Below are 24419 nucleotides of genomic sequence, written 5' to 3' on the forward strand. Positions count from 1 at the left end.
GATACTGACAGACGAGTTCTGTGCTGTTCCTCGGATCTTCTGTCTCCCAAAAGAGATAAATCCTTCATCCTCACTGAGCTGTGGACCAGTAGCCATCCCTACCCCTTCCTGGGGAAATGACATGGGGCAAGTGACTCCAAGTCTCTGCTCTTTTAGTAGGAGCCGTGGTAATTTGGGTGTGTCTTTCAAATAAAGGATTTCTGCTAACCTGTGAAGTCCAGGGAAGAAAAACTATTCAGCCTAACACAATTCTGCATCTTAATGACATGGAAAAACAAGTGATAAAATCAATGGAGGGACCAAACCAGAAGGACTCCTCTGGGGTAAGATGAAGGGGTACCTTTGCTTTATCCATGTGCTTCAAGCTCTCCCCAGCTCACTCCTGCCTGGTCACATAGGGTCAGAATTCTTCTTCTGCACTCCTGTCCAGAGCCATGTGCATGCCGGGAGCTGCAACAGCCCATGTCTCATTACATCAACTGCATTTGCAATGCAAAATCAAACAAAATCATCTGAATTGTGCAGGGAGAGAAACACTCATCCCTGAAATGTCTGCAAATCAGGTAAAAGCCATCAACAATGGGAAAGGAAAAAGCCAATATGGACAAGATTATTCATACCCATATAATCATGTTGATTTGTACCAAAATTTATTTTTATCTCTCATCTTTGAAAATATAGGCATAATTAAGCAACCTCTCATGAGCATCATCTGTGCTAGTATTGAAGAAGTGAAATATTCCTATATAGATCTAATAGTTGATGGTAAATGTTAGCATATCCTTGAGATCTGCAAGATCATTAAAGCAGAAATTACCTCATGTTAAAAATGGTTACAGGCTGTATCCACAGCCCTTTAGAGAAAATATAAATGAACCATCAAGGATAATTTTTTAGTCGTTTCCATCTGAAGTGCAATTACCTTTTTTCTAGCCCCTCAGAGCGTTTTCAATAATGAGAAGCCTGTGGATGAATCAGATATTCCATCTTGGCTCCCTTCTGTCGCTGGTGATTTCCAGGCATCTCGTGACCAGCTGTAAGCTTCTCCACAAGCCTCTGAATGAGACATTTTTGGCATCCTCATTTCATATACATTGTTTGATGGTCTCGTGAGTCTTTTCCAACCTGAATGATTCTGTGAGTCTATACATAGGAAGATACCAAAGATCACCACAACATGGGAGAGCTGTGCAGGAATTAACAGCAAATCCTTGAACCCCAGACCAATGTAGTAGGTGGTACATTTTTCTCCTGAAGATGATCAGAGTCCTGACCCTACAAATCTTGAGCAGCTTGGCTCACACAGAAACACAGAATATTCAGCAGTTTCAAAATTTTTCACCAGACCAACTTCCTTGTGCACACGAAGTTGGTAAAAGTGGACACCAGACCACTGAGAGTATTATTATTAAAGGCAATTGAAAGAGCTGAAGCAGATGTTGCCACCTAAAAAGCTGGTGGGGACAAATCCTCCTATTGTGCAGGTATCACAATTTGGGAGCAGGAATTTGAAAGCAGCTCAGCTCAGCTGGATTGTACAAAACATCCATTTATCAAAGTAGTCTAAAAAAAGCATGGCTCTAGGTTTTGAAACTGCCGGTGAAAAGACAGCTGCATCTCTCAGCAATTTTTAAAGCTATCCTAAAAATGACTTTATTTTTGCTTGTACCTAGGCACTGAAAAGTCCAATGAGATAACTTTTTAGAAGGTTTTTTTTTTTTTTTTTTTCTGGTATCACATCTCAACCTAAATGCATTTTGATCTACACTGCAATGCTGTAAAAAATTTGCATCAAAAGTTCACGTGAAAACAATTGTGAGGGATTGTTCACACTTTTTGATTGGTTTCAGCTACAAAGAGCAGAGACTACAGAGAAACCTGGAGCCACAGACAGACTCTGCTGGAAAGTCCCCAGAAATATTATAGCACTTTCTTGCTAGATCACATAATTTTATTTTCCAAAGCAAATGGAAACATAACCAGTGCAAAATCCTGCCTCCTGTCACGGGTGCTCCTGCTTGCTTTTCCAGAGAGGTAGTGAAGATGGGTACAGCCAGCACATACCAATCAGACAGGGCTCATACATCCTCTGAGCATCTCCAGAGCAGAAAATACAACGTACCCCAAGCAGGGCCAGTGCAGGTGGGGAATAACTCCCTGTGCTCTGCCATGCACGGGGTCAGGTGCCCAAAACCCTTAAAGCCAAATTGGGGAGACCTGTGTGGCTCTGGGGGAATTTGGGCTGCTTTTGGGAGCTGTCCAGCATCCATCTCAGCAAGAACCTTCTCCCAGGGCTATTCCTGCACAACTGAGAGGGATGAGGACACCATGGAGGTCTCAGTACACCAGCTGGGGTGTTTTAGCCATTTCTCACCTACCTGCTTCTCACTTTTGGTCAGACCTGCAAGACACCTCAGGATCCAAACTCTGAGCAAAGGAATGGGTGCCACCACAGTGCCCAGGTCTCCCTGTCAAGGTTGGCTCTTGGGCACCTGCCATCAGCTGCAGTGCCACAGGGCTGCAGGCAAGGCAACAGCAGTGCAGGACACTCTGACACTGCTCCCTTGTCAGCCTGGGGCAGCATCCAGAGCACAGCCAGCATCCATCCCATTTGCAAGCAGAAGATGGTTTGGCACTGGTGCCCAAAGAAGTGCTCTTGGATGCCCTTCAAGCAAATAAATACATAACAACTCCAGCAGAGGAGATTCAAAAGCCTTTTTTTAAAGGATATAATTTTATTAAAGGGCTTTAAACAAATTGTGTTTGCCCTGCAGAAGGGGAGGAAGGCTGGTGTGTTGGCAGGAGCCTGGTGTTTAGGGTGACACTGCGGCTCACAGGAGGTCTTTCAGAGAATCACAGAATTACAGAATCATTAAGGTTGGGAAAGACCTGTAAGATCACCATTAAGTCAAACCATTAACCCAGCACTGCCAAGCCCACCACTAAACCACGTCCCTGAGTGCCACATCTACATCGCTTTTAAATACCTCCAGGGATGGTGACTGCAACCTGTTCCAATAGTTGACAATCTTTTCCATGAAAAATCATTTCCTAACATCCAGTGTAACCATTTTGTCTCATCCTGTTTATCTGGCACATTTCCTCTCTGCCCATCAGCCCTTTTGGCTCAGCAGTGGCACCATTCCCACGTATCCCACTTCTAATTAAAATATGGTGCTGACATGGAGGATGTGCACAACCTGCCAGGAGAGAAACAACCCCCATAAAGACAATCATTCCAAGACACTGCTGGTCCCACAGATGCCCAGGGCCGAGGGGAATGTTTCTCAGGGCAAGAGATGATTTTTATATGCTCAAGTCAGCACCAGTAGTGCCCCATATAGTCAGGAGGGGATGCATTCCCTGCATCATTCAGCACTGTCAGTCATCTTTACTCTAAAATCTTTCAAAACTCCAGAAACTACAGCTGGGTGTTACTAGCATCAGTCCTATACCCTCCAGTATTTTTCTAGCACCCCATTAGTGTTTAATATGCCATGCTGGCGGCTCTGGGAGGCTGGGAACATCACCCTTCAGAGAGCTTGCTCCTGCTTGGTTCAGAGCTTTCTTGCGCAGGCAGGAAACTTGTTGTGGGTGTTATTAAAGCACCTGCAAGGCGGATGTTGAGGCTATGAGGAGAGCTCTGAGGAGGGCAATATTTGCCTCGTGAGTGGTGCGGTCTTCAGTTCAAACTGCAAAGGTTTTCTCTGCTCTGATTAAATGCCACGGGCTGTGGAGACACTCCAGGAGAGAGAAGTGACAGGTCCCACAATGGATTTTCTTTCCCCACTGCTGAACAAATGCAGTCATTCAAATCCCAATACATTATCAATGGACATTTCTATCTGGACACGTTATTGAGCAAGCCACTAAAAATATGGGTTTTTTAGGGAAGTCAGGGGGGAAGCAAGGAGCCTGTCTCCCTTCAGGACATCAAGGAGGATGCCTGTCCATGTGCTTTTCTGCTCTGAACTGGATAAAGACCAACATCTTTCTATATGTTTCTCCAGCAACCATTTTTGGCCATTCAATCCATTTTAAGACAGAACTGCTGACTTTCAGGGTACATTGAAGCTGAGAACTTATTTGTGTTAGGCCGGTTTCTAGCTGGTCTCTGAAACTGCTACAAGCAGAGCCCTGCCAGGGTTTTTCCACAGCTCATACTCTGACACAGAGACTCATATCCTACTCATCACAGCTTGTCTGCTCTCATGGGTGCTTTAAACGTGGCCTGACAGAGGGTGCAGAACAGCAGGAAAAAGCTAGATTTCTAGAAAGGTGAAATGTCAGCAGGCACAAGAAAACCTGATGGCATCAAGCTTTCTGCCGTGCAGGTCCTGGAGCTGTTCTGCCTGCACACATTCAGGGGCATCAATCTCTGCAGCCACTTTCCTCCTCAGCTGAACTGAAAGACCTTTGCCACTGTATACATTTTTTTAAAAGAAGCAATAGGACTATTTTTGGAGTGCAAACAGCTTTTGTTGGTTTGTTTGCTTGTGTGGCTTTTTTAGAGCAGCATGTGAAAGGCACCCCAAAATTACAGCCTCTCCACCTGCCCCACACTTCAGCCTTCGGTTCAGGACCCCGTTCAGTTTCAAAGGGCTCAGGGCTTGTTTTCACCACCCCAGGAACGGAGAATTGAAACATCACACACAGACTCACGGTGACCTTGTCCTGCTCTCGTCGAATTGGTGCAAATTTTGTCACTAACTCCCGTAACAGCAGAATCAAGCAGCCTGTGGTACTTGAAGTGAAAACCCTGTGGGTTTTCCCTTTGTACCACTTCAGTATAAGTGCACGTTTCTCATGGCTGGGCTCCTCCTCTCCTCCCTGTTCGCCTATCCAATTCCACAGCACCAAAACCAGAGGAATTTACACTGAGCATTTGCACCGTGCTGGCTACAGTGCAAAGCAGGGCTGTTTGGAGATACACTAAACTGCAGGAGAGGCAGAGAAGAGCATCCCTCCTTCAGCAACCAAAGCTGTCCCTACACCATCCTAAAGGTGTACAAGGCACTGACCACTAGAGCCATGGAAGGTTTCCCAAAACCTTCCTGACTGATGGTTATGGAGGTTTCTTTGAGCTCCTTGTGAAATGCCATATTAGCTGCTTCCTCTCTACAGACCAGATGTATTGCAATCCATTTTCCAGACTAAATTTCCCCATTTGGATGAAGATCCTGCTTGGCAGGCCTCATAAAGGGACTGGCCCAAAGCAGGCAGAGCAGCTCAGGGTTTCATACCAGGCATCCCTCCCATGCTACTGTGTCCTCCTGGAAGGGGCCAAAGAGCAAGTTTCAGGCATTATCTGCAAATGTCAGATTAGTGCACTGGTTACCATACTCCCCCCAAAAACTCCTTGTTCACATTAAACACCTTCAAGCAGCCCGATGCTTGCATGATATCCTTTGATAAGGGTAATGGGAAAAGAAAATCCTGAGTGCATGCCTCAGGAATGCGTGGGAAGTGCAGCAAAGCCTTGGATGGTTTGATTTCCTCCCATGTGCACAGGATAAATAAGCATCTAGTCACTGATAGAGATCAGTTTTCATTCTTTAGAAAAACAGTAAAACCAAACTTCGTAATACTAATGGGTAAGATACTCATCAGCTTTCGAAGTTTTCCAGTAAGAAAATTACACTTTTATCTACAAACTACACTCCAGAGAGAAATTAAACCATTGAGAACTACCGAGAGCACAACAGCATTAACGTGGATTCATGGGCCAAATCAACAGCCAGCCTAATCTCAGGGTAAGAAAAAAGCATTTACTTCATGCAGCTCCTCTGATTCACACTGAATGAGCACATCTCTTACAAGAGAGATTACAGAGTTAATCCTGTGTCTCTCTACAGCAGAAAGATAAACAGCACGGCAGTTTTCTCATAACCAGTGTTGTATCATGCTTGAAATCCAGCCACAGCAGCACAGAAAGAGGGGTTTCTGCAAGGTCTCCCTTTCAGAAATTGATTTCCTTCCCAAATCCAAAAAAAAAAAAAAACCACCCAAAAAACCAAACAAAACCAAAACCACCCCCCCAAAAAAACCCCACCAAAAACAAACAAACAAACAAACAAACAACACCTCCCCCCCCCCCAAAAAAAAAAAAAGGCCATTAAAACATACTATAGGGTAAATTGTACATCAGATGACCAGGAATAGGACTCAGGTCTGCTCGAGCCAGGTTAGCTCTGCTCCAGGGCTGTGTCACTGCACTGCAAGGGCAGGTCCAAGCTGGGGTCCCACAGGAGCTTCCCCCTCAGAACATCAAACATTTCAAACACGCCACCCAGCCACGCAAGTGTTTCATAGTGCTGGTGGTCCTCTGCCTGCTCAGCAAGCGCTGCTCATTTTCTGGGGCAACCTCAAACAGGTGGTTTTGGTCTCAGATGACTTTAAGTTAAAGGCAATAACTAGAGCAAAACGGCAGTGGCCAAACAAGTGCTGAAGTAGAAACTTCCAGAACAGTTCCAGAGAAGTGCAGCTTTTAAACCCTGGGGGCTACTTGACTTTCACTGGGGATGTACATCCACCGAGAGGGAGCATCTCACAGGGCTCCATGCCACCCCCCGATTTCCTGCCCCTACATCACCAGCCTTAGGTGATAATGCACACCCCTTATACAGCAGGCACAAAGTAAGCAGGCTTCTTTTTTTACCTTTTAATGTCACTGACTGCCACCAAGGTTGTGAGTGTGAATTGTGACAGTGCATCCCAGGGTCCCTGAACTGAATGATAATGCCACAGCAGAATGAGGAGATGAAAGATGGCTTCCTGCAAGCGGAAAGGGAGCGTGAGCTTGAAAAATCTATTACTGCCCAAGGTGAAAAGAGCCACTAGGTACAGAAACTAAAACTCCTACGCTGCCCTCCCAGTTCATGGCAAAAAACAGCCTTGCAGCCAGAGCATCTGCACCTAAAATGAGCATCGGAATAATCTTGCTGGTCATTGGGTGTTGAGCATTGATATGAAGCTTGATTTTTATTTTTACCTTCTTCATTAGAACATGAAAGCATAAGGAAACGACTTATGTTGAGACCCTGAAAACAAGCAAGGGATACTCAGGTCAGCAACAACCTCCAGCAGAAAGACATGAGGAAGAATTACTGTAAATATCCAGCCAGAAGAGAATTGCTTCTGAACAGCATTTCCCCGATCACCTAAAACCCTCAAGGCTTGCACCATGGTAACACATGCTGTCATTCCTTGCAAGGCTTGGGACCACATTCTGACAGCTACATTTCTGATGCTTTGTAGAGTGTTTTTTGTTGAACCACAGGCCCTGAGGAGGAGGTGCAGCACGTGACATGGTTTGCTGGCTCTCTCTGTTTGCCTACAGTGCCACCCTGGCTGCACCTGCACAGGGAGAGCAGGTCCCTAGGCAGCTCTGGATGGGGTCAGGTGGGTGCAGAGAGGTTTAAAAGCTTGGACTGCCTGCTGTCAGAGGCATCTGGGAACAGCCACACAAGGGAAACCAGCAGGCATGATGAAAAGACTGACTCTCTGGTCTGAAGTCTACAGAAGTGAATGCTTTCCTGAAGCTTTATGCACAAAAAGAAAGGGGCAGGACAGAGGACACTGCAAGATCTCAGCATGAAAAAATTCATGTTCCTCAGGGTATAAAGCAGCAGCATCAGACAGGCACAGACAGTTCAGGAGCGCTGCCCAGCTTCCTGCCTCCCCCACAGCACGGTCCAGCAGCAGGTTGGAGATGGGACCAGACTGCCAAAGTGACGTGCAGCAGCCCTCCCTGTGCAGGTCTGCTCTTTGCCATGGCAGCTGGGCCAATTGTCAGAGTCCACAGCAACACACAGGGGAACAGTTGCCTAATTTTTGGAGAAAGAAAGAGCATATTGAAGCCAGCCCCTGTGCTAGCGCATCGCCCTGACAAGCAATGACTGCAGCATGCAGCAGGATGGGTAGACCAGCAGGGGAAGTGTTCTCATAAGCACAGGCTATTTATTCTCAGCTTTTCCCCTGGCTCTCTTTGTTTAGCACAGCTGTTTTCAGTTTTCCAACTGTCCACACAAAGAACGATTACATCCTTAAGGAAACTGCCACAGAAATCCAGCAGCTCAAACCACGTGCCAAGGCACCTTTTTCTCCAAAGGCAAAGAAGCAAACACATTTTCTCACCTCTAGGAAAGCACTACTCACTGCAGCTGGAGGAGCAAACACAACCTGTCATCTGCTTTACACGACTGCCTCCCTCAGTGACAGACACTGCTGCTGGGTCAGGTGACAGGGAACACTGAAGTCAGGAGGGTCAGTCCCAGCTGCCACTAAAAATGATCAGAAACTGTCACTTCCCTCTTTAACAGCAGAGGTTGGCCCCTCTCAATTTGACTGGCAAAGCAGCACGTGCAGGGATGTATCTACCCCATCCCATCCCATGCAAACAAGAAGCTCTGCTGGCAGCTGAGACACACATACATAGAAGAAGCACTCCAAGGTGCTCCCCTGTGTACAGGAACAGTGCAGGAGCTTGGCAGGAAGAGAGAGATGAAAGGCAGCTGCAAGGCTGGGAGATGAACAGGAATATCTGAGACAACTGCTAACAGGGCTTTTTCAGCAAAAAGCATCAAGAGCCAAGCTACACCTGCAAGGGTTGCAGCCATCTCAGAAAGATGACAGCACCTTTACCCTGTATTTAAAGCTTCAGGCTCCCAAGGCCACTTCTTTTCTTTCTTCCCAGGTCAGCAAGAGGCAAAGCATTCAATGCATGACCTCACACTACTTCAGATGCAGAGCAGTGACTGCTCTCCCTTGATTTTTCAAATAAACCTGCCCCACTGCAAAACAGCAAGACTAATTGTCTCACCTCTTCATAGCCAGAGGAATTGCTCAGCCTGTGTAGTGGCTTGGGATTCAAAACCTCATCAAATTAATGCCATGAAAACAAGTTTAAACCATCACGGTAATCTTGCACCAAACCAGATGAAACTGCTCACACAACCCCAGACCTCAGCAATGAGCTCCCCCCCAGGCTTCCCGGTGTCTGGAAAAGTTAGACAATGAGCACTCTCAGTCACTTACAGGGTGATTGTCAGCCCAGAGGAAGCTACATGCACTCAGAGCTAATGCAAAGTTGTTATGCCCTGCAAAGCCAGGCCACCAATGGACTGGTTGCCACCAGCAGGGATCCGAAGCTCTCCAAGGATTAGAGGTCTCAAGGCAGTGTCAGTGCAGCTGCCAATGGCAAAGACTCACCTCAGTCCCATTCCCACCATTTCTGATTCCAGAACCACCTCAGCTCCAGCAGAGGAAAGAGGCACAGAGCCACTTGGCGAGTGCATTATTTGAGATGAGCAGCTGCAGGCACAGCTGCAAGCTGGAAACATGCAGACAAGTCCAGATCTGACAGGCAGCCATTCCCTGGATTTGTGAGCTTGACCCCTGGAGTAATCCAAACCTAGCAGGAGCCTTTGACCACAACCCAAGAGGTAAACCCAACACTTCTCACCAGGCTGGCTACCAGGTGCTCCCGATCACTAAAAGGGCAGTGAAATCATCAAAGAAAAATTAATTCCTTCAGGTGTTTGCTCATGTCCTCTCTTTTGCTTTACCCCATCTAATGCAGTTTTCTTATAAAGAGCCTTCTAGATGAACAGTAACAGCAGAGACCAAAACGACCACTTGCCTGCAGCATTCAGTGCCAAGCTTTCTCAGGTGAATGAGCAAAGAGAGCCTTGTATCTTTATTCAAGGCTAACAGCACACGGCCTTGCTGCTCCTCAAGAGCCTCGTTTGAGTTTCTTTTGGAAACCGATAATCTTTGGCATCCCTGGCACAGCTCTGCAATAAGCAGACAACTTGTGGAATGCTCCTGCCCCATAGGTGCATTTCTGAACAAAAAAGCTAATTGGAACTAGCAAAAATAGCCACCCCGCCCTGCCTGCTCACATGAAATCACACTACATGTAACCCAGTTTGCAAGCAGCACCGGCATATGGAGACTTAACCTCGCCTGATCTTCTCTTGCCTATATCCAGCAGCAGAGGGAGGGGGAAGTTAGCGTAGAAGAGAAGAACAGTTCAAAGATTAGTTTTAAAATCTTGTTAACTGCACCCTTCTTCCCTTGTGAGCGTGGAAGAGCATGAGAAAAACTGAATCTTCTTCACAGACACACGAGACCCTTTCTGAAGCACACAGGTGTTGCACCAAAGCTGGTCCATCACTCCCGAGTAACCACACCTTTCACCCTCAGGCCACACAGAACACCTCTATCAGCCTCCAACTGCAATACAAAAATAAAAGCCAGCCTGTCCTCAGCACACTGCAGACAAATAGAACTGATGCACTGCATCCAGAAAGGAAAGAGCGGACACAAAGAACATAACAAAGGGGACTGAGGGAAGGAGAGAAGTGGCCCCTCCTGCTGGTGGCAGCCCAGCAAGGAACTCCTCGGCTAAGCAGACACTTAAAGTGCACACAGGGTGAAAGGGAAAATAAGAGAAATTCCTGGAAGAGATTACCTCTAATGGTTTTATCCCTGTTCTCTTGGTTACATGGACATGACACTGAGCAAGGGGAGTCTTCGCTCAGACCACAGGGATCTCAGCATCCGCAGGAAGAGGCTGTCAGCACCAGCCATTCCAGCCTCACAGGATCTGCCCGTTTCTAGAAATATCCTAACGCAGTTTGAGCCAACATTTTGGATACTTTGGTGGTTGAAACAATCAAAAATTGAACAAACTACACTGTTACTTTATGCAACAGACTGTTTCATTCGCAAGCTTTTCCAGACCGTGCATCAACCGTGCGTTTGTAAATGCAAACTGTTTTTGTCTTTGTAAGCAGAATGGCATTTTAATTTAAAGGCCAGAAAGGTGTTATGCAGCACCCCACTTCTCAAACAAGCCTTTAGTGCTTCTGTTAAGCAGATCTAGTATATTCCACTCCTGGTCTAAATACACCATCATCCAACAGCACATGGAACATCACACCTCTTTTATGACTATTTAAATGTTTAAATGCAGACCACTGCAACACTGACACAGAGCTATAGCACACTTTTTACAGCAGCACTGTTGTCCTCAGCACACACCCACTGATGCAATCTCTGAGCACAGCAAGAGCTTCCCTAACATCTTCATGCATGATTTCATTTCTATCATCTCCTGAGACAAACACCTTTCCCATTAGTCTTTCAATGCTGACAGTTTTAAATATAGGTAGTATTCTTCAGTCACAATTTAAAATGCTAAATTTCAAGGAGAAAATAAACTTGTACCAGCATGTTTTCAAACCATCTCAATGAGAGCAGCACATCAGATAAAATCAATGTATTCTTACTTTGCAGACAGCCTTCACTAATCATGACCAGCTCAGATGTACCAGGTTTAAATGCAACTTCACCCCAGCCTCTGCTTACGTTACAAAACCACAGCTCAGGCAGGAAGAGCAGGCCTGTAGTGTGTTTGACTCAAGTACTACCATTCACATAGCAAACAAAAAAAACCCTCCCACCCCCTCACCCCACTCCTCCTGAGCCCTGTGCAGATACACATGCGAAAAAATTCTGGACAAACCACAGAAACATCTGGTTGGAGAAGACCAAAAGATTATGGAGTCCAACTGTTAACCCAGCACTGCCAAGGCACCACTGAACCATGTGCCTGAGTGCCACATCTACATGTACTGTCAATACCTCCAGGGTGGAGATTCTGACACTTCTCTGGATGGCCTGTTCCATGGTTTTGACAGCCCTTCAGGTGAAGAAATTTTTCCTAATACCCAATCTAAAATTCCTCTGGTGCAATTGGAGGCTGTTTCTTCTTGTCCTATCACTTCTCACTTGGGAGACTGATCCCCACCTGGCTACACCCTCCTTCCAGGGAGTTGCAGAGAGTGGTAAGGCCACCCCTGAGCCTCCTCTGGTCCAGGCTGAGCACCCCCAACTCCCTCAGCTGCTCCTCACCAGACTTGTGCCCCAGACCCTTCCCCAGCCCCACTGCCCTTCTCTGGAGTCTCCCCAGCCCCTCAGTGTGTTTCCTGTAGTGAGAGGCACAGAACTGAACACAGGGTTTGAAGTGTGGCCTCACCAGTGCCGAGTACAGGGGGACAATCACTGTCCCAGTCCTGCTGGCCACACTGGCTGATACAGGCCAGGATGCCACTGGCCTTCTTGGCTGTCTGGACACACTTAGATGTTTTTTTCCTAATGGAGCACTAACAAAACATTACTAAATCTTCAGTGAATTAATTATATAATTGCATCACACAAAAAAGAATCATGGTCTAGGGCAAAGATTTTTGTGTACGCACCTGCTGCTTTCCAAGGCTCTGACAATTGTTTGACACCTCAGCTGTGAGGCTTTCTAGCACGCTTCTGGTAAAGTATTACACATTTGTTTGTGCAGTCAATATCTCTCAATATAAAAAACCATTTTATTGCAAACTTTTAGAAGGAAAAAAAATCATCCCAACTAAAGCAGGAATCTGGCACGTAATGTGCTCAGATTTTTTTACAAAATAATTACAATCAAAAAAAAAAACCCCTACATAAATCAGTACAAGTATCATAAAGTATAAAAGCTACAAGACAAGAAAATTATAGTTCCTTTGATACAAAATACGCTTCAAGAGCTGATAGTATCCTGTTCTTGCACCTTCACGATGTAACTTTCGCTCGAGAAATTATTTCATTCACAAAACTGTTGTTCTTTGCCAGCACATCATTTCTCAGCTGTTTCAACTTGACTTTGATGTCTTCTTCTGACATATCTGTCAGGGGCATGCTTTCACTTGACAAAGAAAATCCTGAATTATCTTTTCACCTTCCTGAAATGGAGAGAAGGAAAAGAAACGAAAAGATGTTCAGATTGCAAGCAGGTGTTTCCTAATTCCCTATAGCTACAAAGTATTGTTCATCAGCAGAAACTCAGTGCTGGGCAAAAATCATGGCTATTTTGTCATTGCTATCAAGTTCTGAACACCAGAACAAACCCACTTATGCTGGTACCAGAAGTTCTTTTTCAGTGCATGAGCAAAAAGCACCAGCTGATCAGCATAAATACAAGCGTTTAAGCATTCCACATTTAATTCCAGTGTGGCAGCCACATGAGGTGAGGACTGCCAGCAATAATAGCACCAGAATGGTCCAATTGCCCAAACTAGTTACTTTTAGAAGGTACCGTCAACCAAAGGCAATGTTTCAATATGCAAATGAAAGGACAAATTGTAACCAAGCAACTGCAGAGTGGCCGTCACCACGGAGAACAGATGATAATTAAGCTTTATGCATATGCTTTTACACAAACAGGCAAGTGGAACTTCTAAACAGTCTGACTTGAATAGCAAGAACAAACATTGCAATGAACAGTATTCAGAATCCCTGTACTGGAAACAATTGTTCCAGAATGCGGAAGTTTGTCTAGTTCTCTGCACTGCAGAATTCTACTAGAAAGTTTACTTAGTTTCCTCTTAACATTTAGACTGATGCAGTAGTTTCAGGGCAAGAAACTTCCAAAAACTAATAGCACCCTTTCCCTCTACACACGTTAACCAAGGCAGACAAACTCTCTGGGTGAGAGACATGTAAAGCTCTGCCATTTCTATTGCCTAGAGGGTTTATGGAATATTATGTTATTACTGAAACACTCAGGAATAAAACCTGATGCTGTATTTGTCACAAGCGTTTGCTGTGTCAATTTAATTTACACCAACTTAGGACCATGCAGCCAGGTCCAACTAATCTGAAAACTCCTCCACCATGATATCTGACACAGGGGAAGGTAACAGTGGAGCAAACTGAGGTGGCTCGAGGGAAAGCCCTCTGGCAGTAAAAAGCAGAACAGACCAGAGATCGCTCATCTAAAGCATCAGATCCACTTACTGAGCCAGGAACAACAAATGCGGTTGACCTCTGAAACTGAAATAACAGGTTAACAGCCTCTGTCTAGAGCAAAGGCTTTCTAAATGCAGGAAGAGTTTCGGATGTGGACTAACATTTCAAGGCTTTTCATACACTGGAGTAGTATCGAGGTTGCCAGAAGGAGATAAATGTGCAGAAGGCTGTGGAGTTTCAGGCTGACTTGCTGGGACACAGAACTAAGCTTTGGAAGCAGGTTTGTGTGCACACAGCAAGGAGGACCCAGCCACTGACAAAAACTAGTGCAAACCACAAAGCAGCAGCACGTGGATTTCCCAGGAGGCTGCCACAGATGCCACTGTCAGGACTCATAATCCAGCAACAGGATGACACAGGATATTCTGTAAAAGCTTCCTGCAGCCTTTGTTTTCCTTTACACAACCTGCTAATGAAGCTTCTTGAAGACACTTTGATTTGTGACACCAGTAAAACGGACATTCCAGGTGCTGACTGCCGTGTTTCTTCGACATCATCAGCTTCTGAGATGTGACAGTTCTGATGGGTCATGGAATGGCACAAAGGAGAAGGCTGGGATTCAGGTTTTCTCCGGTGTGAACAGATCTGATCACACGGGCTCTAAGAACTCGGCACCAATGAACACTCAGATAAGGGGGAGCAAATCCAGGTGTGACCCAACTGCAGAGCCAAGAATACTCTACACAACTGTAACAAAGCTGTATCTTAAATCTACATTTTTAGATAACTACGTTAACTTGAAATTAATCTAAATCAAGCCCACTTATCCCTGAACAGCTCGAATAACCATCGTAGGCCAATCCATTTTGTTACAGAAAAACACATTATGGGTAATTATCCTCGGACTTTGGGGAAATCTGAATCCTTAAACGATTTTGATTCAGCTATTCAAATTTAAAAATATATTTCTGATAGCAAACCTCTCTTTCTCTGTATAATTTCTTGGCTGGTGGTTCTCCTTCAGATCCCTTGGACTTGCTAATGTTTTGAAACTCCTCCAGCTCCAACGCTTTCTCTCTTGCACTTTCTATCACATGTTTTGGGAAAGCCGCCAACTCGGCTACATGTATTCCAAAACTCTGGTCACAAACACCTGGATGCACAGAAAAAAACCCAAGTTAAGAATTCTCAGAAGATAATATGGCTACACAGAGATTATAGGGACATGCTTGTAATAGTTCTCTGATCTGAAGAATTAAGTGCATGACATTATTTGGTTCGCCTCACCCTTTTACCTTTTCTACTAAAAACAGTAACACAGAATAAAGAATATAATCTTATTTAATTAAGCTCTATAAGAGCAACTAATTGCAGAGCTCCAAAGTGCTTCACAGAAGAAATGGAAAGCTCTTCAGGCAGAGAGAATTTCCCTCTAGTACTTGAATGAAATGAACAATGATTTTTATTGAAGTATTCAGCACAGTCTGTATAATATAATAATTTGTATGTTTTAATAGGTATGTCTGACATTTACTCTATATCATATAATACATATATGTGTGTGTATAGATAAACATTAAACATGTATTCTCAATCTCTCCTCCTCTGCATCTGTACCACTAATTCCTCAGTCTCCAGGAGGTCATCTTTAATTATATCAAAATCTTTCAACTGTTACTTCACCACTTACTTCAATTAATACAGTTTATAACCTGTTTAGAAAAGTCCTCATAATTGCTCAGAATACATAATTATTACACAGTTATATAAAACAATTTTCACTTCAGTATCAAAGCCCTCTGATAAAATCTATCAAACTCTTATTTGTTTACATTATCATAATTCCATTTGTCCTCCCACAGATATACTACATCCTTTTAATTCTGTTCTCCAGCAAGGAGAATAAATTAATTACACTTGCAAAATGACAGGTTTATTTTTTTTTTAACTGATCTTCTATTAAATACTGGGTGACTAAAGAATAGGCAAAGGAAAACTTAGCATTTAGACTTCTTCTGTTTTATTAACCCTGTAATCTCTCAGGTTTTTAAAAGAAATTAACACATTTAAGCAGAAATTAGTCTCCTTGATTTTGTACTAAAAAGACACCTCTCCCCAAACCCAGAGCTAACTCAGTTCTCAGCTCAGAGAATCCTGAGCAGAGTCCCGGAGAACAGTACTTCATGTATCTCCTCTTCCAGCAATTTTGTCACTCTTGAAGCATGAAGACATGGTTGAAAACACTGTATAAAAGTTCCCTGTCATGCTTTTCAGGTTTAGTTTTACATTTCAAATGACACAAAACCTGTTATTTGTTTCAAAACACAGCTGTATCCGAGCTGCCTACACACACATCCCTGATGGAGCAATGTAACAATTCCAAAAGAGAAAGAGCACAACACTAAATGCAAAAACTTAGGTGAAAGATGGATATCTGATTGGAAACCAGGTATTTAAAGAAGAAGATTTCATAGTGTTCTATCTCCTCTGACAGAGATTTAAGTAAATAGCTAAAAAATGTTGTGTCTCCGTGCTCAATACCACTTCCAAGAAAATGGATGGAATGAAAAGACATTGCACGTACAAAGAAAAGATGTGTATGACTAAAAATGGCAAAACTGATTTAAGAAAAATATGAAACTGGGCTTCTACAGTTTTTATGACAACCAGAATGGCTGAATTAATGTAGGTTTTAAAAACAAAAGGAGTGAGTTGAAGAAAGAGCACTCACCCAACTGTCTGGGGAATATTAGGGGGTTTTATTGTACCAGCCGCTGTTCCAAAGGATGTAGAAGGTTTTGATACAGTGTATATTGATTCCCTCCCCAACCAACAGTGCTCAAAGTAAGGCACCTAAAGATGGCTTGTTTGCACATTGTGTACATCACCATCTCTTGCTGCACCAAAACCATGTACACTTGCAGCAGTTTATGACTATTTTTCTTCAGTTCCAATGCCATACTAAATCACCTTTTAAGCATCAACTTGAGCTACACATTCCACAGGCTATGAACCTTCACTTTGTGGAAGGAGCTCAACATGTGCTGGGAGAAGATGGGGAACAGCAAACTAGGAAAGAACCAGACACCTCCTCTCCACTGGGACCAGCTGGGAACGAGGGCCACAGCAATCTGGAGTAATATTCAAGCAAAAACTGGGAATTCCCTAGGAAAATGCACCCACAGAACCCACTTCTAAGGAATAAAGATCTCAAAGGACAAGGACACAGAGTTTAAAGGTTTAGGGCTGTGGCAGACAGAGCTAATCCACCCAGCTTTCAGTAGACTCTCAGCAAAACCAGAGGAGAGCAGTACTGCTCCTGCTGTGACTCCCTTTGCTCAGAGCAGCCCTGCAAGCTTTACAGAAAAGTACCCAAAACCTAACTGCAAGATTATAGCCAGAGTGGAACACAAAATTAGAAGTGGTCATACATGTAATCTAAGGTCAAGAAATGAAGTATTTCCATGGATTTAAAACTGGAAGAAATGAGTAAGACACAGCCAATTGGCAATGTCATAGGAGTAAAACCAGCAAGGTACCAGATCCAGGATAGCCAGTGTTCTGCAGTAACCCTGTTCTACCCACTCGAGTGTTATCTAACTCATTCCTTTGTTGTAGAACTCAGAAGGGAAAAATCAAAGAGGTACACAGAGTAAGGAGTACTCTGCCCACATTTTAAATCAAAATCTCAGGCTAGAGGTTGCCAATCGGACTGAAATGCTCTAGTGAGAACAATCCAAAATTACTGTAGAGTTCACAACTAAACAGAATGTCATAAATGGGCACACCTTGCAAGCCACAGTTACAGTTCTGCTTTAATTAGCAATAAATACAGGCTCCTGCAGAAGGGAGCAAAAACATATGATGGGGGGATATAGAGAAGCAGGAGGAATAGATGAAATTTATGCCTAATTAAAAATTGTTTTATTTAATACTAAAAGGAATAACTGGATCCACTAAAAGACTTTAATTAAATACATCTAACTGATCTTATACTAACAAAACAAGCTAGTTGTTGTTTCATTATGATGCCATTTGCTAAAAACTACCCATATAATTTTTCCTACATCAAATTACTGTATGAATTGGACAATGTAAGACTCAAGCCTTATTACAATGAAATAGACATTATTAAAAACCATCAGCACATAAAAGGTGCACTAATTTCTTTTAAAAGAACAGTTTAAGAAATGTCTCTTCCATCAGCAGGTTAAACTGGCTGTTTTAGGAAAACACAGAATAACCTTCTGGAACCCTTCTCTCTGTCTTTAAAAAAGAAAAAGGGAGCAACACAAAATCATCAACTTGAGTGGCAGAAATAGTCTAGAAAGTTTAAGAAATAATCATCAACATCATCACCTACTGTGTTCAAACACGGACAGAGCTCCTGTCACACAGCGTCTATGGATGGAGAAGAATATATATATTATAAACCCCAAGTCTGGAGTATGACAAGGATTTTGGGGGGAGTTTTTTCCATTAAAATTTTTCTCTCTCAGGGCAAAATGAAGTTGAGACCCGGTCTTACCTTCCTTGACACGATAAAGCATCGTCAGTGTGTCATCGCTGGTCAGAGCCGTGACATGGAGGTTATTTACTGTTGGCACTTGGTCAGCAAGCGCTGTGAGCTCATGAAAGTGTGTAGCAAACATGGCAAACCCACAGATTTTGCTGGCAATGTATTCTGAGATGGCCCATGCTAAGCCAAAGCCATCGTAGGTAGAAGTTCCTCTTCCCAGCTCATCAATGATTATCAGGGAGTTTTCAGTTGCTGTCCTAAAAGCACAAGAGCATTTGTTACCGTTTTGGTAACAGCATGAACTCTGGATATTGGAGTATCACAAATTATGCTGTGGATGCAGAGCATAGAAGAGGCAAAAGACTCTTCTTATTTACAAACATAATGGAGACACAGCATCACACAGATCATTCCAAATTAGGTTCTTGGTCCCATTTAGACTTTGGCCTCTTGGTAGCAACTCTGTATTGACCACTGGAATAAACAGAAGCCTACCTCAAGAACTTATATACCAGCTAAAAGGAACTTGAGATTCTCCACTAAGATCCCCCACAAAAGCAAAATCTTAAATGCATCCCTCTTAGAACGCCTCCTTTCCCATCGACCCAGACCAACACAATCAAACAAAAGCACAAGACTTGCCTAAGGATTGAGGCAGTTTCCAGCATTTCAGCCATGAAAGTAGACACTCCTTTCAGCTGGCTGTCTCCTGCTCCCACTCGAGCCAGGATACAATCCACAATGGTTATTTCTGCGGACTCACACGGCACAAAACACCCAATTTGGGCCATAAGAACAATCACGCCTGTCTGTCGGATGTATGTTGATTTTCCCCCCATGTTAGGGCCTAAAGAAGAAAATTTCCAAAAAAATAACTTAAAAAGCATAATCTTTTTACAATTCAACAGTTCTTTTAAAGGAGAACAAGCTCTAAGTTAAAACAAAGAGGGTTTAAACTTCTTACTCTCTTGCCAGAAAAGAGCAACAAACTTGTCTAACAGGTGCAACAAGTGGCTCCAGGGCTAACAAAGCTTCCTTGTTTGTCTTACTGAATGCTCCTTTTTCAAAATAAAGGTGAACACAAAACATTAGGGGCCTTCGCCAGTTTCGTGACTTTTCAAAAGTATAAGCAATCATCTAAAAGGTGTTCATACCTAAAACTAACAAGCTTTAAATTAAAAATAATCAGTATTTATTTCGGCTTAAGAATTTTAATAATTTGTTTTCACCTCAAACAGCTATTAAAATTGCTCTGTAAAAATGAAACAGCTTAGTTACAGAGTGGGTGCAAGCTAATGGGGGACTCAGGATCAGCAAACCCAGATATTAAGCAGTTAATTGTAACTGAAGTACAAATGAAATAAAATGTATTATCCAGAAAACCGATCATTAAAATCAATGTTACGCTTTTGCTAACCAGAAAAAGAAGCGTGTTACCATGCATTTATTCAGATTTTCATTTTTTCTTTTTGATTATGCTAGAAGTGCTCATTAATCATTCTCTAATTTCAGATCTTTGCTACTCAGAACGTATGTTAAGGACATCTGGATGGAAATTAAGATTCAATTAAATCTATAAACACTAAAAATGTTTTTGCGTGTAGTAAAATTATCTTAATTACACCAGAGAAAAGGGTAAAAAATGGTACAGTCATTGAATCACGATTTGCATTTAAAATCAACTTTAACACAAAGAAAACACTAACAAAGAGGCTGCTTAAAATCTTGCCGACAAAAATGTGGCTAGAGTACAGTTGATGCCTAGTAGAATTTTCCAAATCACTTCAGCAGGGTCAGGCTTTCCAGCTCCTAAGGTTGCCTGGCTTGTGGAGTTACATTCACTAGGGCCTTAAGGAAGGACTAAGTTTTAATTTTCTACTGTCCCAGCAGCCTCTCTTTTCTTCACAAAAGACTCTTCGTAAATTAACGATCACCTTCTCCAAACAGTGCACTACAACTAAAATCACAATAACCAATTCCATTTCTATTCGTTTGAATGATGAGAAATATGACTGTAAGTACAGAAACATGTAGAATATCCACAGTAAAAGGTAACATTTCACATGAACGTTGCGGACCCTTAAAAAAAAAAAAAAAAAGTATATATATATAATCAATAATAGCAATAAATAATAGCTTACAAATACCCTCCCTTCTTTTCCAGAGCTAAATCTTATTCCCCATGGAGAAAGGTGAGTAACTCGGTAGCTGCTCGCCCTTGATGAGAGAAGTTGTTTTGACAGAATTTTACAAAGTTGCTGACTTGCTTTGCTTGTAGCTGGTTTGTTTTTTCTTTTTAAAAAGACATCATTATTGGAAATACTCGAGACATTTATAAAGCAAATACCAAATGAAAAAGAGGACAGAAATATTTACCGGTAATAATGTGGAACATCTGCTTGCCCTTCTCAAATGTAACGTCATTGGGGATGAAGGCCACCTCATCCTGCACTTCGATGCAGGGATGCCTGGCACCCTTCAGCACGATCCTGCCCTGTCCCTTCTCCAGAACGACGGGCCGCACGTAGGGCACCGGCGCTCCGTTTGACACGTGGGCAAAGCTGACAATGGCATCCAGCTGAGCTATCACATCATTCATCGTCTGAATGGGCTCTGCATAACCTGGTTGGCATTGAGGAGATACAAATTCAACGCCATTAGCTATTCCGCTCTTGCTGAGAAGGTACCTTGAAGCCTCTACTGAGTCCATCAAGTTAATTCATCTGCAGTAACAATTTTCTTCAAGATGAAAGGCACCTCCTGGGAGAGTCTAGGATGCAATCCCTAAGTTCCCACACCTTGAATACCATGGAGACTTCTTCAGACCAAGAAAAGGAGGTGAGGCCATGTTGATTATTTTCCCTCAGCTGGAAATCCAGTAAGTTTCCTTCCTGACTAATACACTGCATTCTGCCGCTCGTGCAAGCAAAGACACCAGAGACACAGCACAGACAGTTCAGACACAGCAGCCATCTGTGTTTGTGTCAAGGACGGGAGGGAGAGGTCTGTCACATATAGTGCCTGTGACACCAGGCTAGACACCAGCATCACCAGCAACAGCTTTTTCAGTTTTGGTGTTTGGTTTTCTTCAGTGAAAGGGATGACGGACTGGAGTCTACAGCCCAAATTCCCCAGTGTTTCTTCTACTTTTGGTGATGGATAGTAAAGAATGCCCTGTAAGTAGGCAATCTTGAAGCAAAATATATGGAAATAACTTAGGAAACCAAGAACTTTTACTACCATATAAACAATAACTAACTTATATTGCATATCAATGTTCTTAGACCTCAGATCCCACTCCTTCAGTTCTCTTGTTGTCCTTTACCTCTTCTGTTGTTTGGGTGAAGATGCCCAGAGCCAGGGAGGTAGATGGAAGATAAATGTGGCCTTTATGGCCTTATTTTTGTTCCTGTTATGGGATTAGCATTTGCACACACCTCATCACTGCACATCTGCAGCAATCCCAGGAAAGGGTCTGGCGACAGAAAACGATTCATATTTCAAACTTTCAACAGCTGTCTGAAAGCCACACCTCACTTTTCACACTAATTCTTTGGGCAGTATTACAGTTTGTCTCTGTAAAAGACCCTCAAAGAAACAACAAGTCCTCCCAGCACTCCAGACTGTGACACACATCAACAGTGACATATTCACCTGAAGCAATGTTAATGATTTCCTTAACAATTGCATCCTGAGCCTCTTCATAATCTTCCCTGTTCCTTATATATTCATCATTGATGGCGCTCAGCTTGCTGTGAACAAAACAAGAGCATTTAGAAGCTGTGATGTTTTGCCTTCACCTACAATGCCAAAATTTTGGCCTCCTCATCTGAGTCAATAGTAAGTAACACTATGTGTTTTAACAGCAAGGTTCAGCACAAAGACCACAAAGCAACTGACCTACAATTCATTCACACCAAGACAGCTTCAAGATTAATTCCAAGTTTAAGATCACCCATAACGGCCAAAACAGAAATTTTAGCATCAACACAGGACTCTTAAAAACATCTATGTTTGTTATAGAGCTGCTATATGATAAGGACTGACTCTTAAAACTGAATTTCTGGCTATTTTGCTGATTTTGCTGCTAAGCAACTGTGTAATTAGCCCAAAGTCCTACAACAGGGTTATCAGATCTGAAGGTATTGACTTCTTTCATTTAGAAAAAACGTAAGTTAATTACTGTTACAATGAACAGGTTCTCGTCTTCAAACTAAGGTGTCATGGGTTAGTAAGATTGGTTTTTTAGTTATAGAAGAATGTAGAATAATTCTCGAGGTAGGACCTGGGAATTGCTTTAGAAAGGACAAAGACCTACCAGAGGGTTAGTTGGAATACTGGCATCTGTTCTGACCACTGAGAATTGTTTGCTACAGCTTTGGGAAGTACCATATAAAACCCCTTGATTTCCTGTAGGTGGGTCTTTTTCTTTCTTTCCTTTGGCCAGAGAGAGACAGGCAACATCGAGCTGGGCCTGCTGCTCCCCCCTTTTGGGGAATGGGAGCCGGCCTGAGGCCTGGCCGGATTCCATCGGCTCCTGCGTGGGGGGAGCGGGGGGGAAGGAGAGGTTGCAGCTTTACAGCAACTACTTTCTCCATACTTCCCTGGAGCAGGGAGAGATCTCTGCTGGGCCCTGATAAGAGCTATGGGCACCATTTGGGCTGAGGCCACCCCGATTTACACCGAGGGGTGGGCTGAGAAGGCATTTATCATCCTGCCTGGGGTTTTTTTGTGATTTCAGACTGCCCGGGTGCTCTGATCTCTGATGTTTCTGTGTGAGTTCTTCCTCTCTCATCAGCTCGGCCTTGAACATCTAACACCATGAGCTACAGAGAGAGAGAAGGGACTCTGGGCAGATTTAACCCTTTCCTGGCAACATGAAACTTCTGGGGCTTGGCCCTTCTCTGAAAGAGAAAAGAAAGGGACAGTGTGAACATAAAAAAAAAAAAACAGCATGAAGTCAGTAGAGTGAGAGTGAAAAGACTACTGGGACAGAGGGTTGAAGAGTTGGTTGTTCCATTCTTACTTGAGCCATGGAAATGAACTCTATATTTAAATCATTCCTTTAAATCATGGGAAAGATATGCATTTGGGGAGATGATTGTTTAGATTTGTGTGTGGATTTGAGCAAAGGTGTTTGTGATGGACTAAGTAATATTAATCCTATAAGATGCTTGAACAGAGATAAAGATGAGAAGCCCCCTGTGCCAGTGAAGAAGTGAGAAGGTATTTCTGTTGCTTCAGATGAAGAATCCCTTGCCTTTAGTTATTCATCTTTAAAAGCTGACACCCCAGTATGCAAAAGTCTAAGACCCATGACCCATAAGCAGCTTGGGAACCTGCTAATAAGAAGGGTCACAAAGGCAGGTTTCTCCGGGCGGTTGTTTTTGTGACAGTTTAAAACCCACAAGAGAACTGTTCTAAGTTGTCAGTGGGATCCATGACTCTAAGAGAGACCCTTCCCCTAAAGAATTGAGGAAAGACTATAGTCAAATAGTGAAACTGACTGAAAACTACAAGTTTTGTCTCTTTATGTTGTTTTGTAGGAAAGTGAACAGTTTGTAAGAGGAGGGAAAAGTGTTTTTGAAGTTTCATTCTGTTTTAGGTTTTTTCCCAACTTTCTTTTTTCTATTCTTTTAGTGTGTGTTAATAAAACTATTGGTTAATTTTAAGGTTGAGCCTGCTTTGTTTTTCTCCTAGTCTCTCTCCCACAGAAAGAGTAAGTACTAAGACCAGAATTTAGTGAACGTGAAACCACTACATTAATTAGTGTTTCTGCCCAGTTTCGAAATTAAAACTATGACATAAGGTAAGCTGAAATAAAGACAAGAGTTTAAACAAGTTTTTATTCTTCTCAAGCTTGTCTCCTAAACAAAGAACAAGAGTCTGCAAGACTGAATAAGAAACACACCCAAGTAGTGTGCCCACACTATAGGCAGAAGTCAGTCTTGTGCTTCTAATACCACCTACAGAAGCAACTATAACTTAACTAAGCACAGTGAAGTCTTTTTTATTAGTGATGCATGGGCTGCTTCACTAAGGGAAAGTAACAGATGACACAGTACAAGTTCTAAGTACATCTTCTCAGCTACAGAAAAGCCTAATTTCATCA

The 24419-nt window shown here is 43.1% G+C and overlaps 1 protein-coding gene across 1 annotated transcript in view; it reads right to left on the reverse strand.

The window, feature by feature from the left end:
- Positions 1 to 12408: 12408 nt before the first annotated feature.
- MSH2 (mutS homolog 2) overlaps positions 12409 to 24419 on the reverse strand; it is a 46313-nt gene continuing 34302 nt past the window's right edge. Inside the window, 7 exon segments of the mRNA XM_040060132.2 lie at positions 12409 to 12740; positions 12743 to 12782; positions 14769 to 14941; positions 18317 to 18564; positions 18950 to 19154; positions 20684 to 20929; positions 21962 to 22059. Of these exon segments, the coding sequence (XP_039916066.1) occupies positions 12613 to 12740; positions 12743 to 12782; positions 14769 to 14941; positions 18317 to 18564; positions 18950 to 19154; positions 20684 to 20929; positions 21962 to 22059 (1138 nt within the window). The 3' untranslated portion in view covers positions 12409 to 12612.

The sequence above is a fragment of the Hirundo rustica genome, chromosome 3, assembly GCF_015227805.2.
Source record: "Hirundo rustica isolate bHirRus1 chromosome 3, bHirRus1.pri.v3, whole genome shotgun sequence".
NCBI lineage: Eukaryota > Metazoa > Chordata > Aves > Passeriformes > Hirundinidae > Hirundo > Hirundo rustica.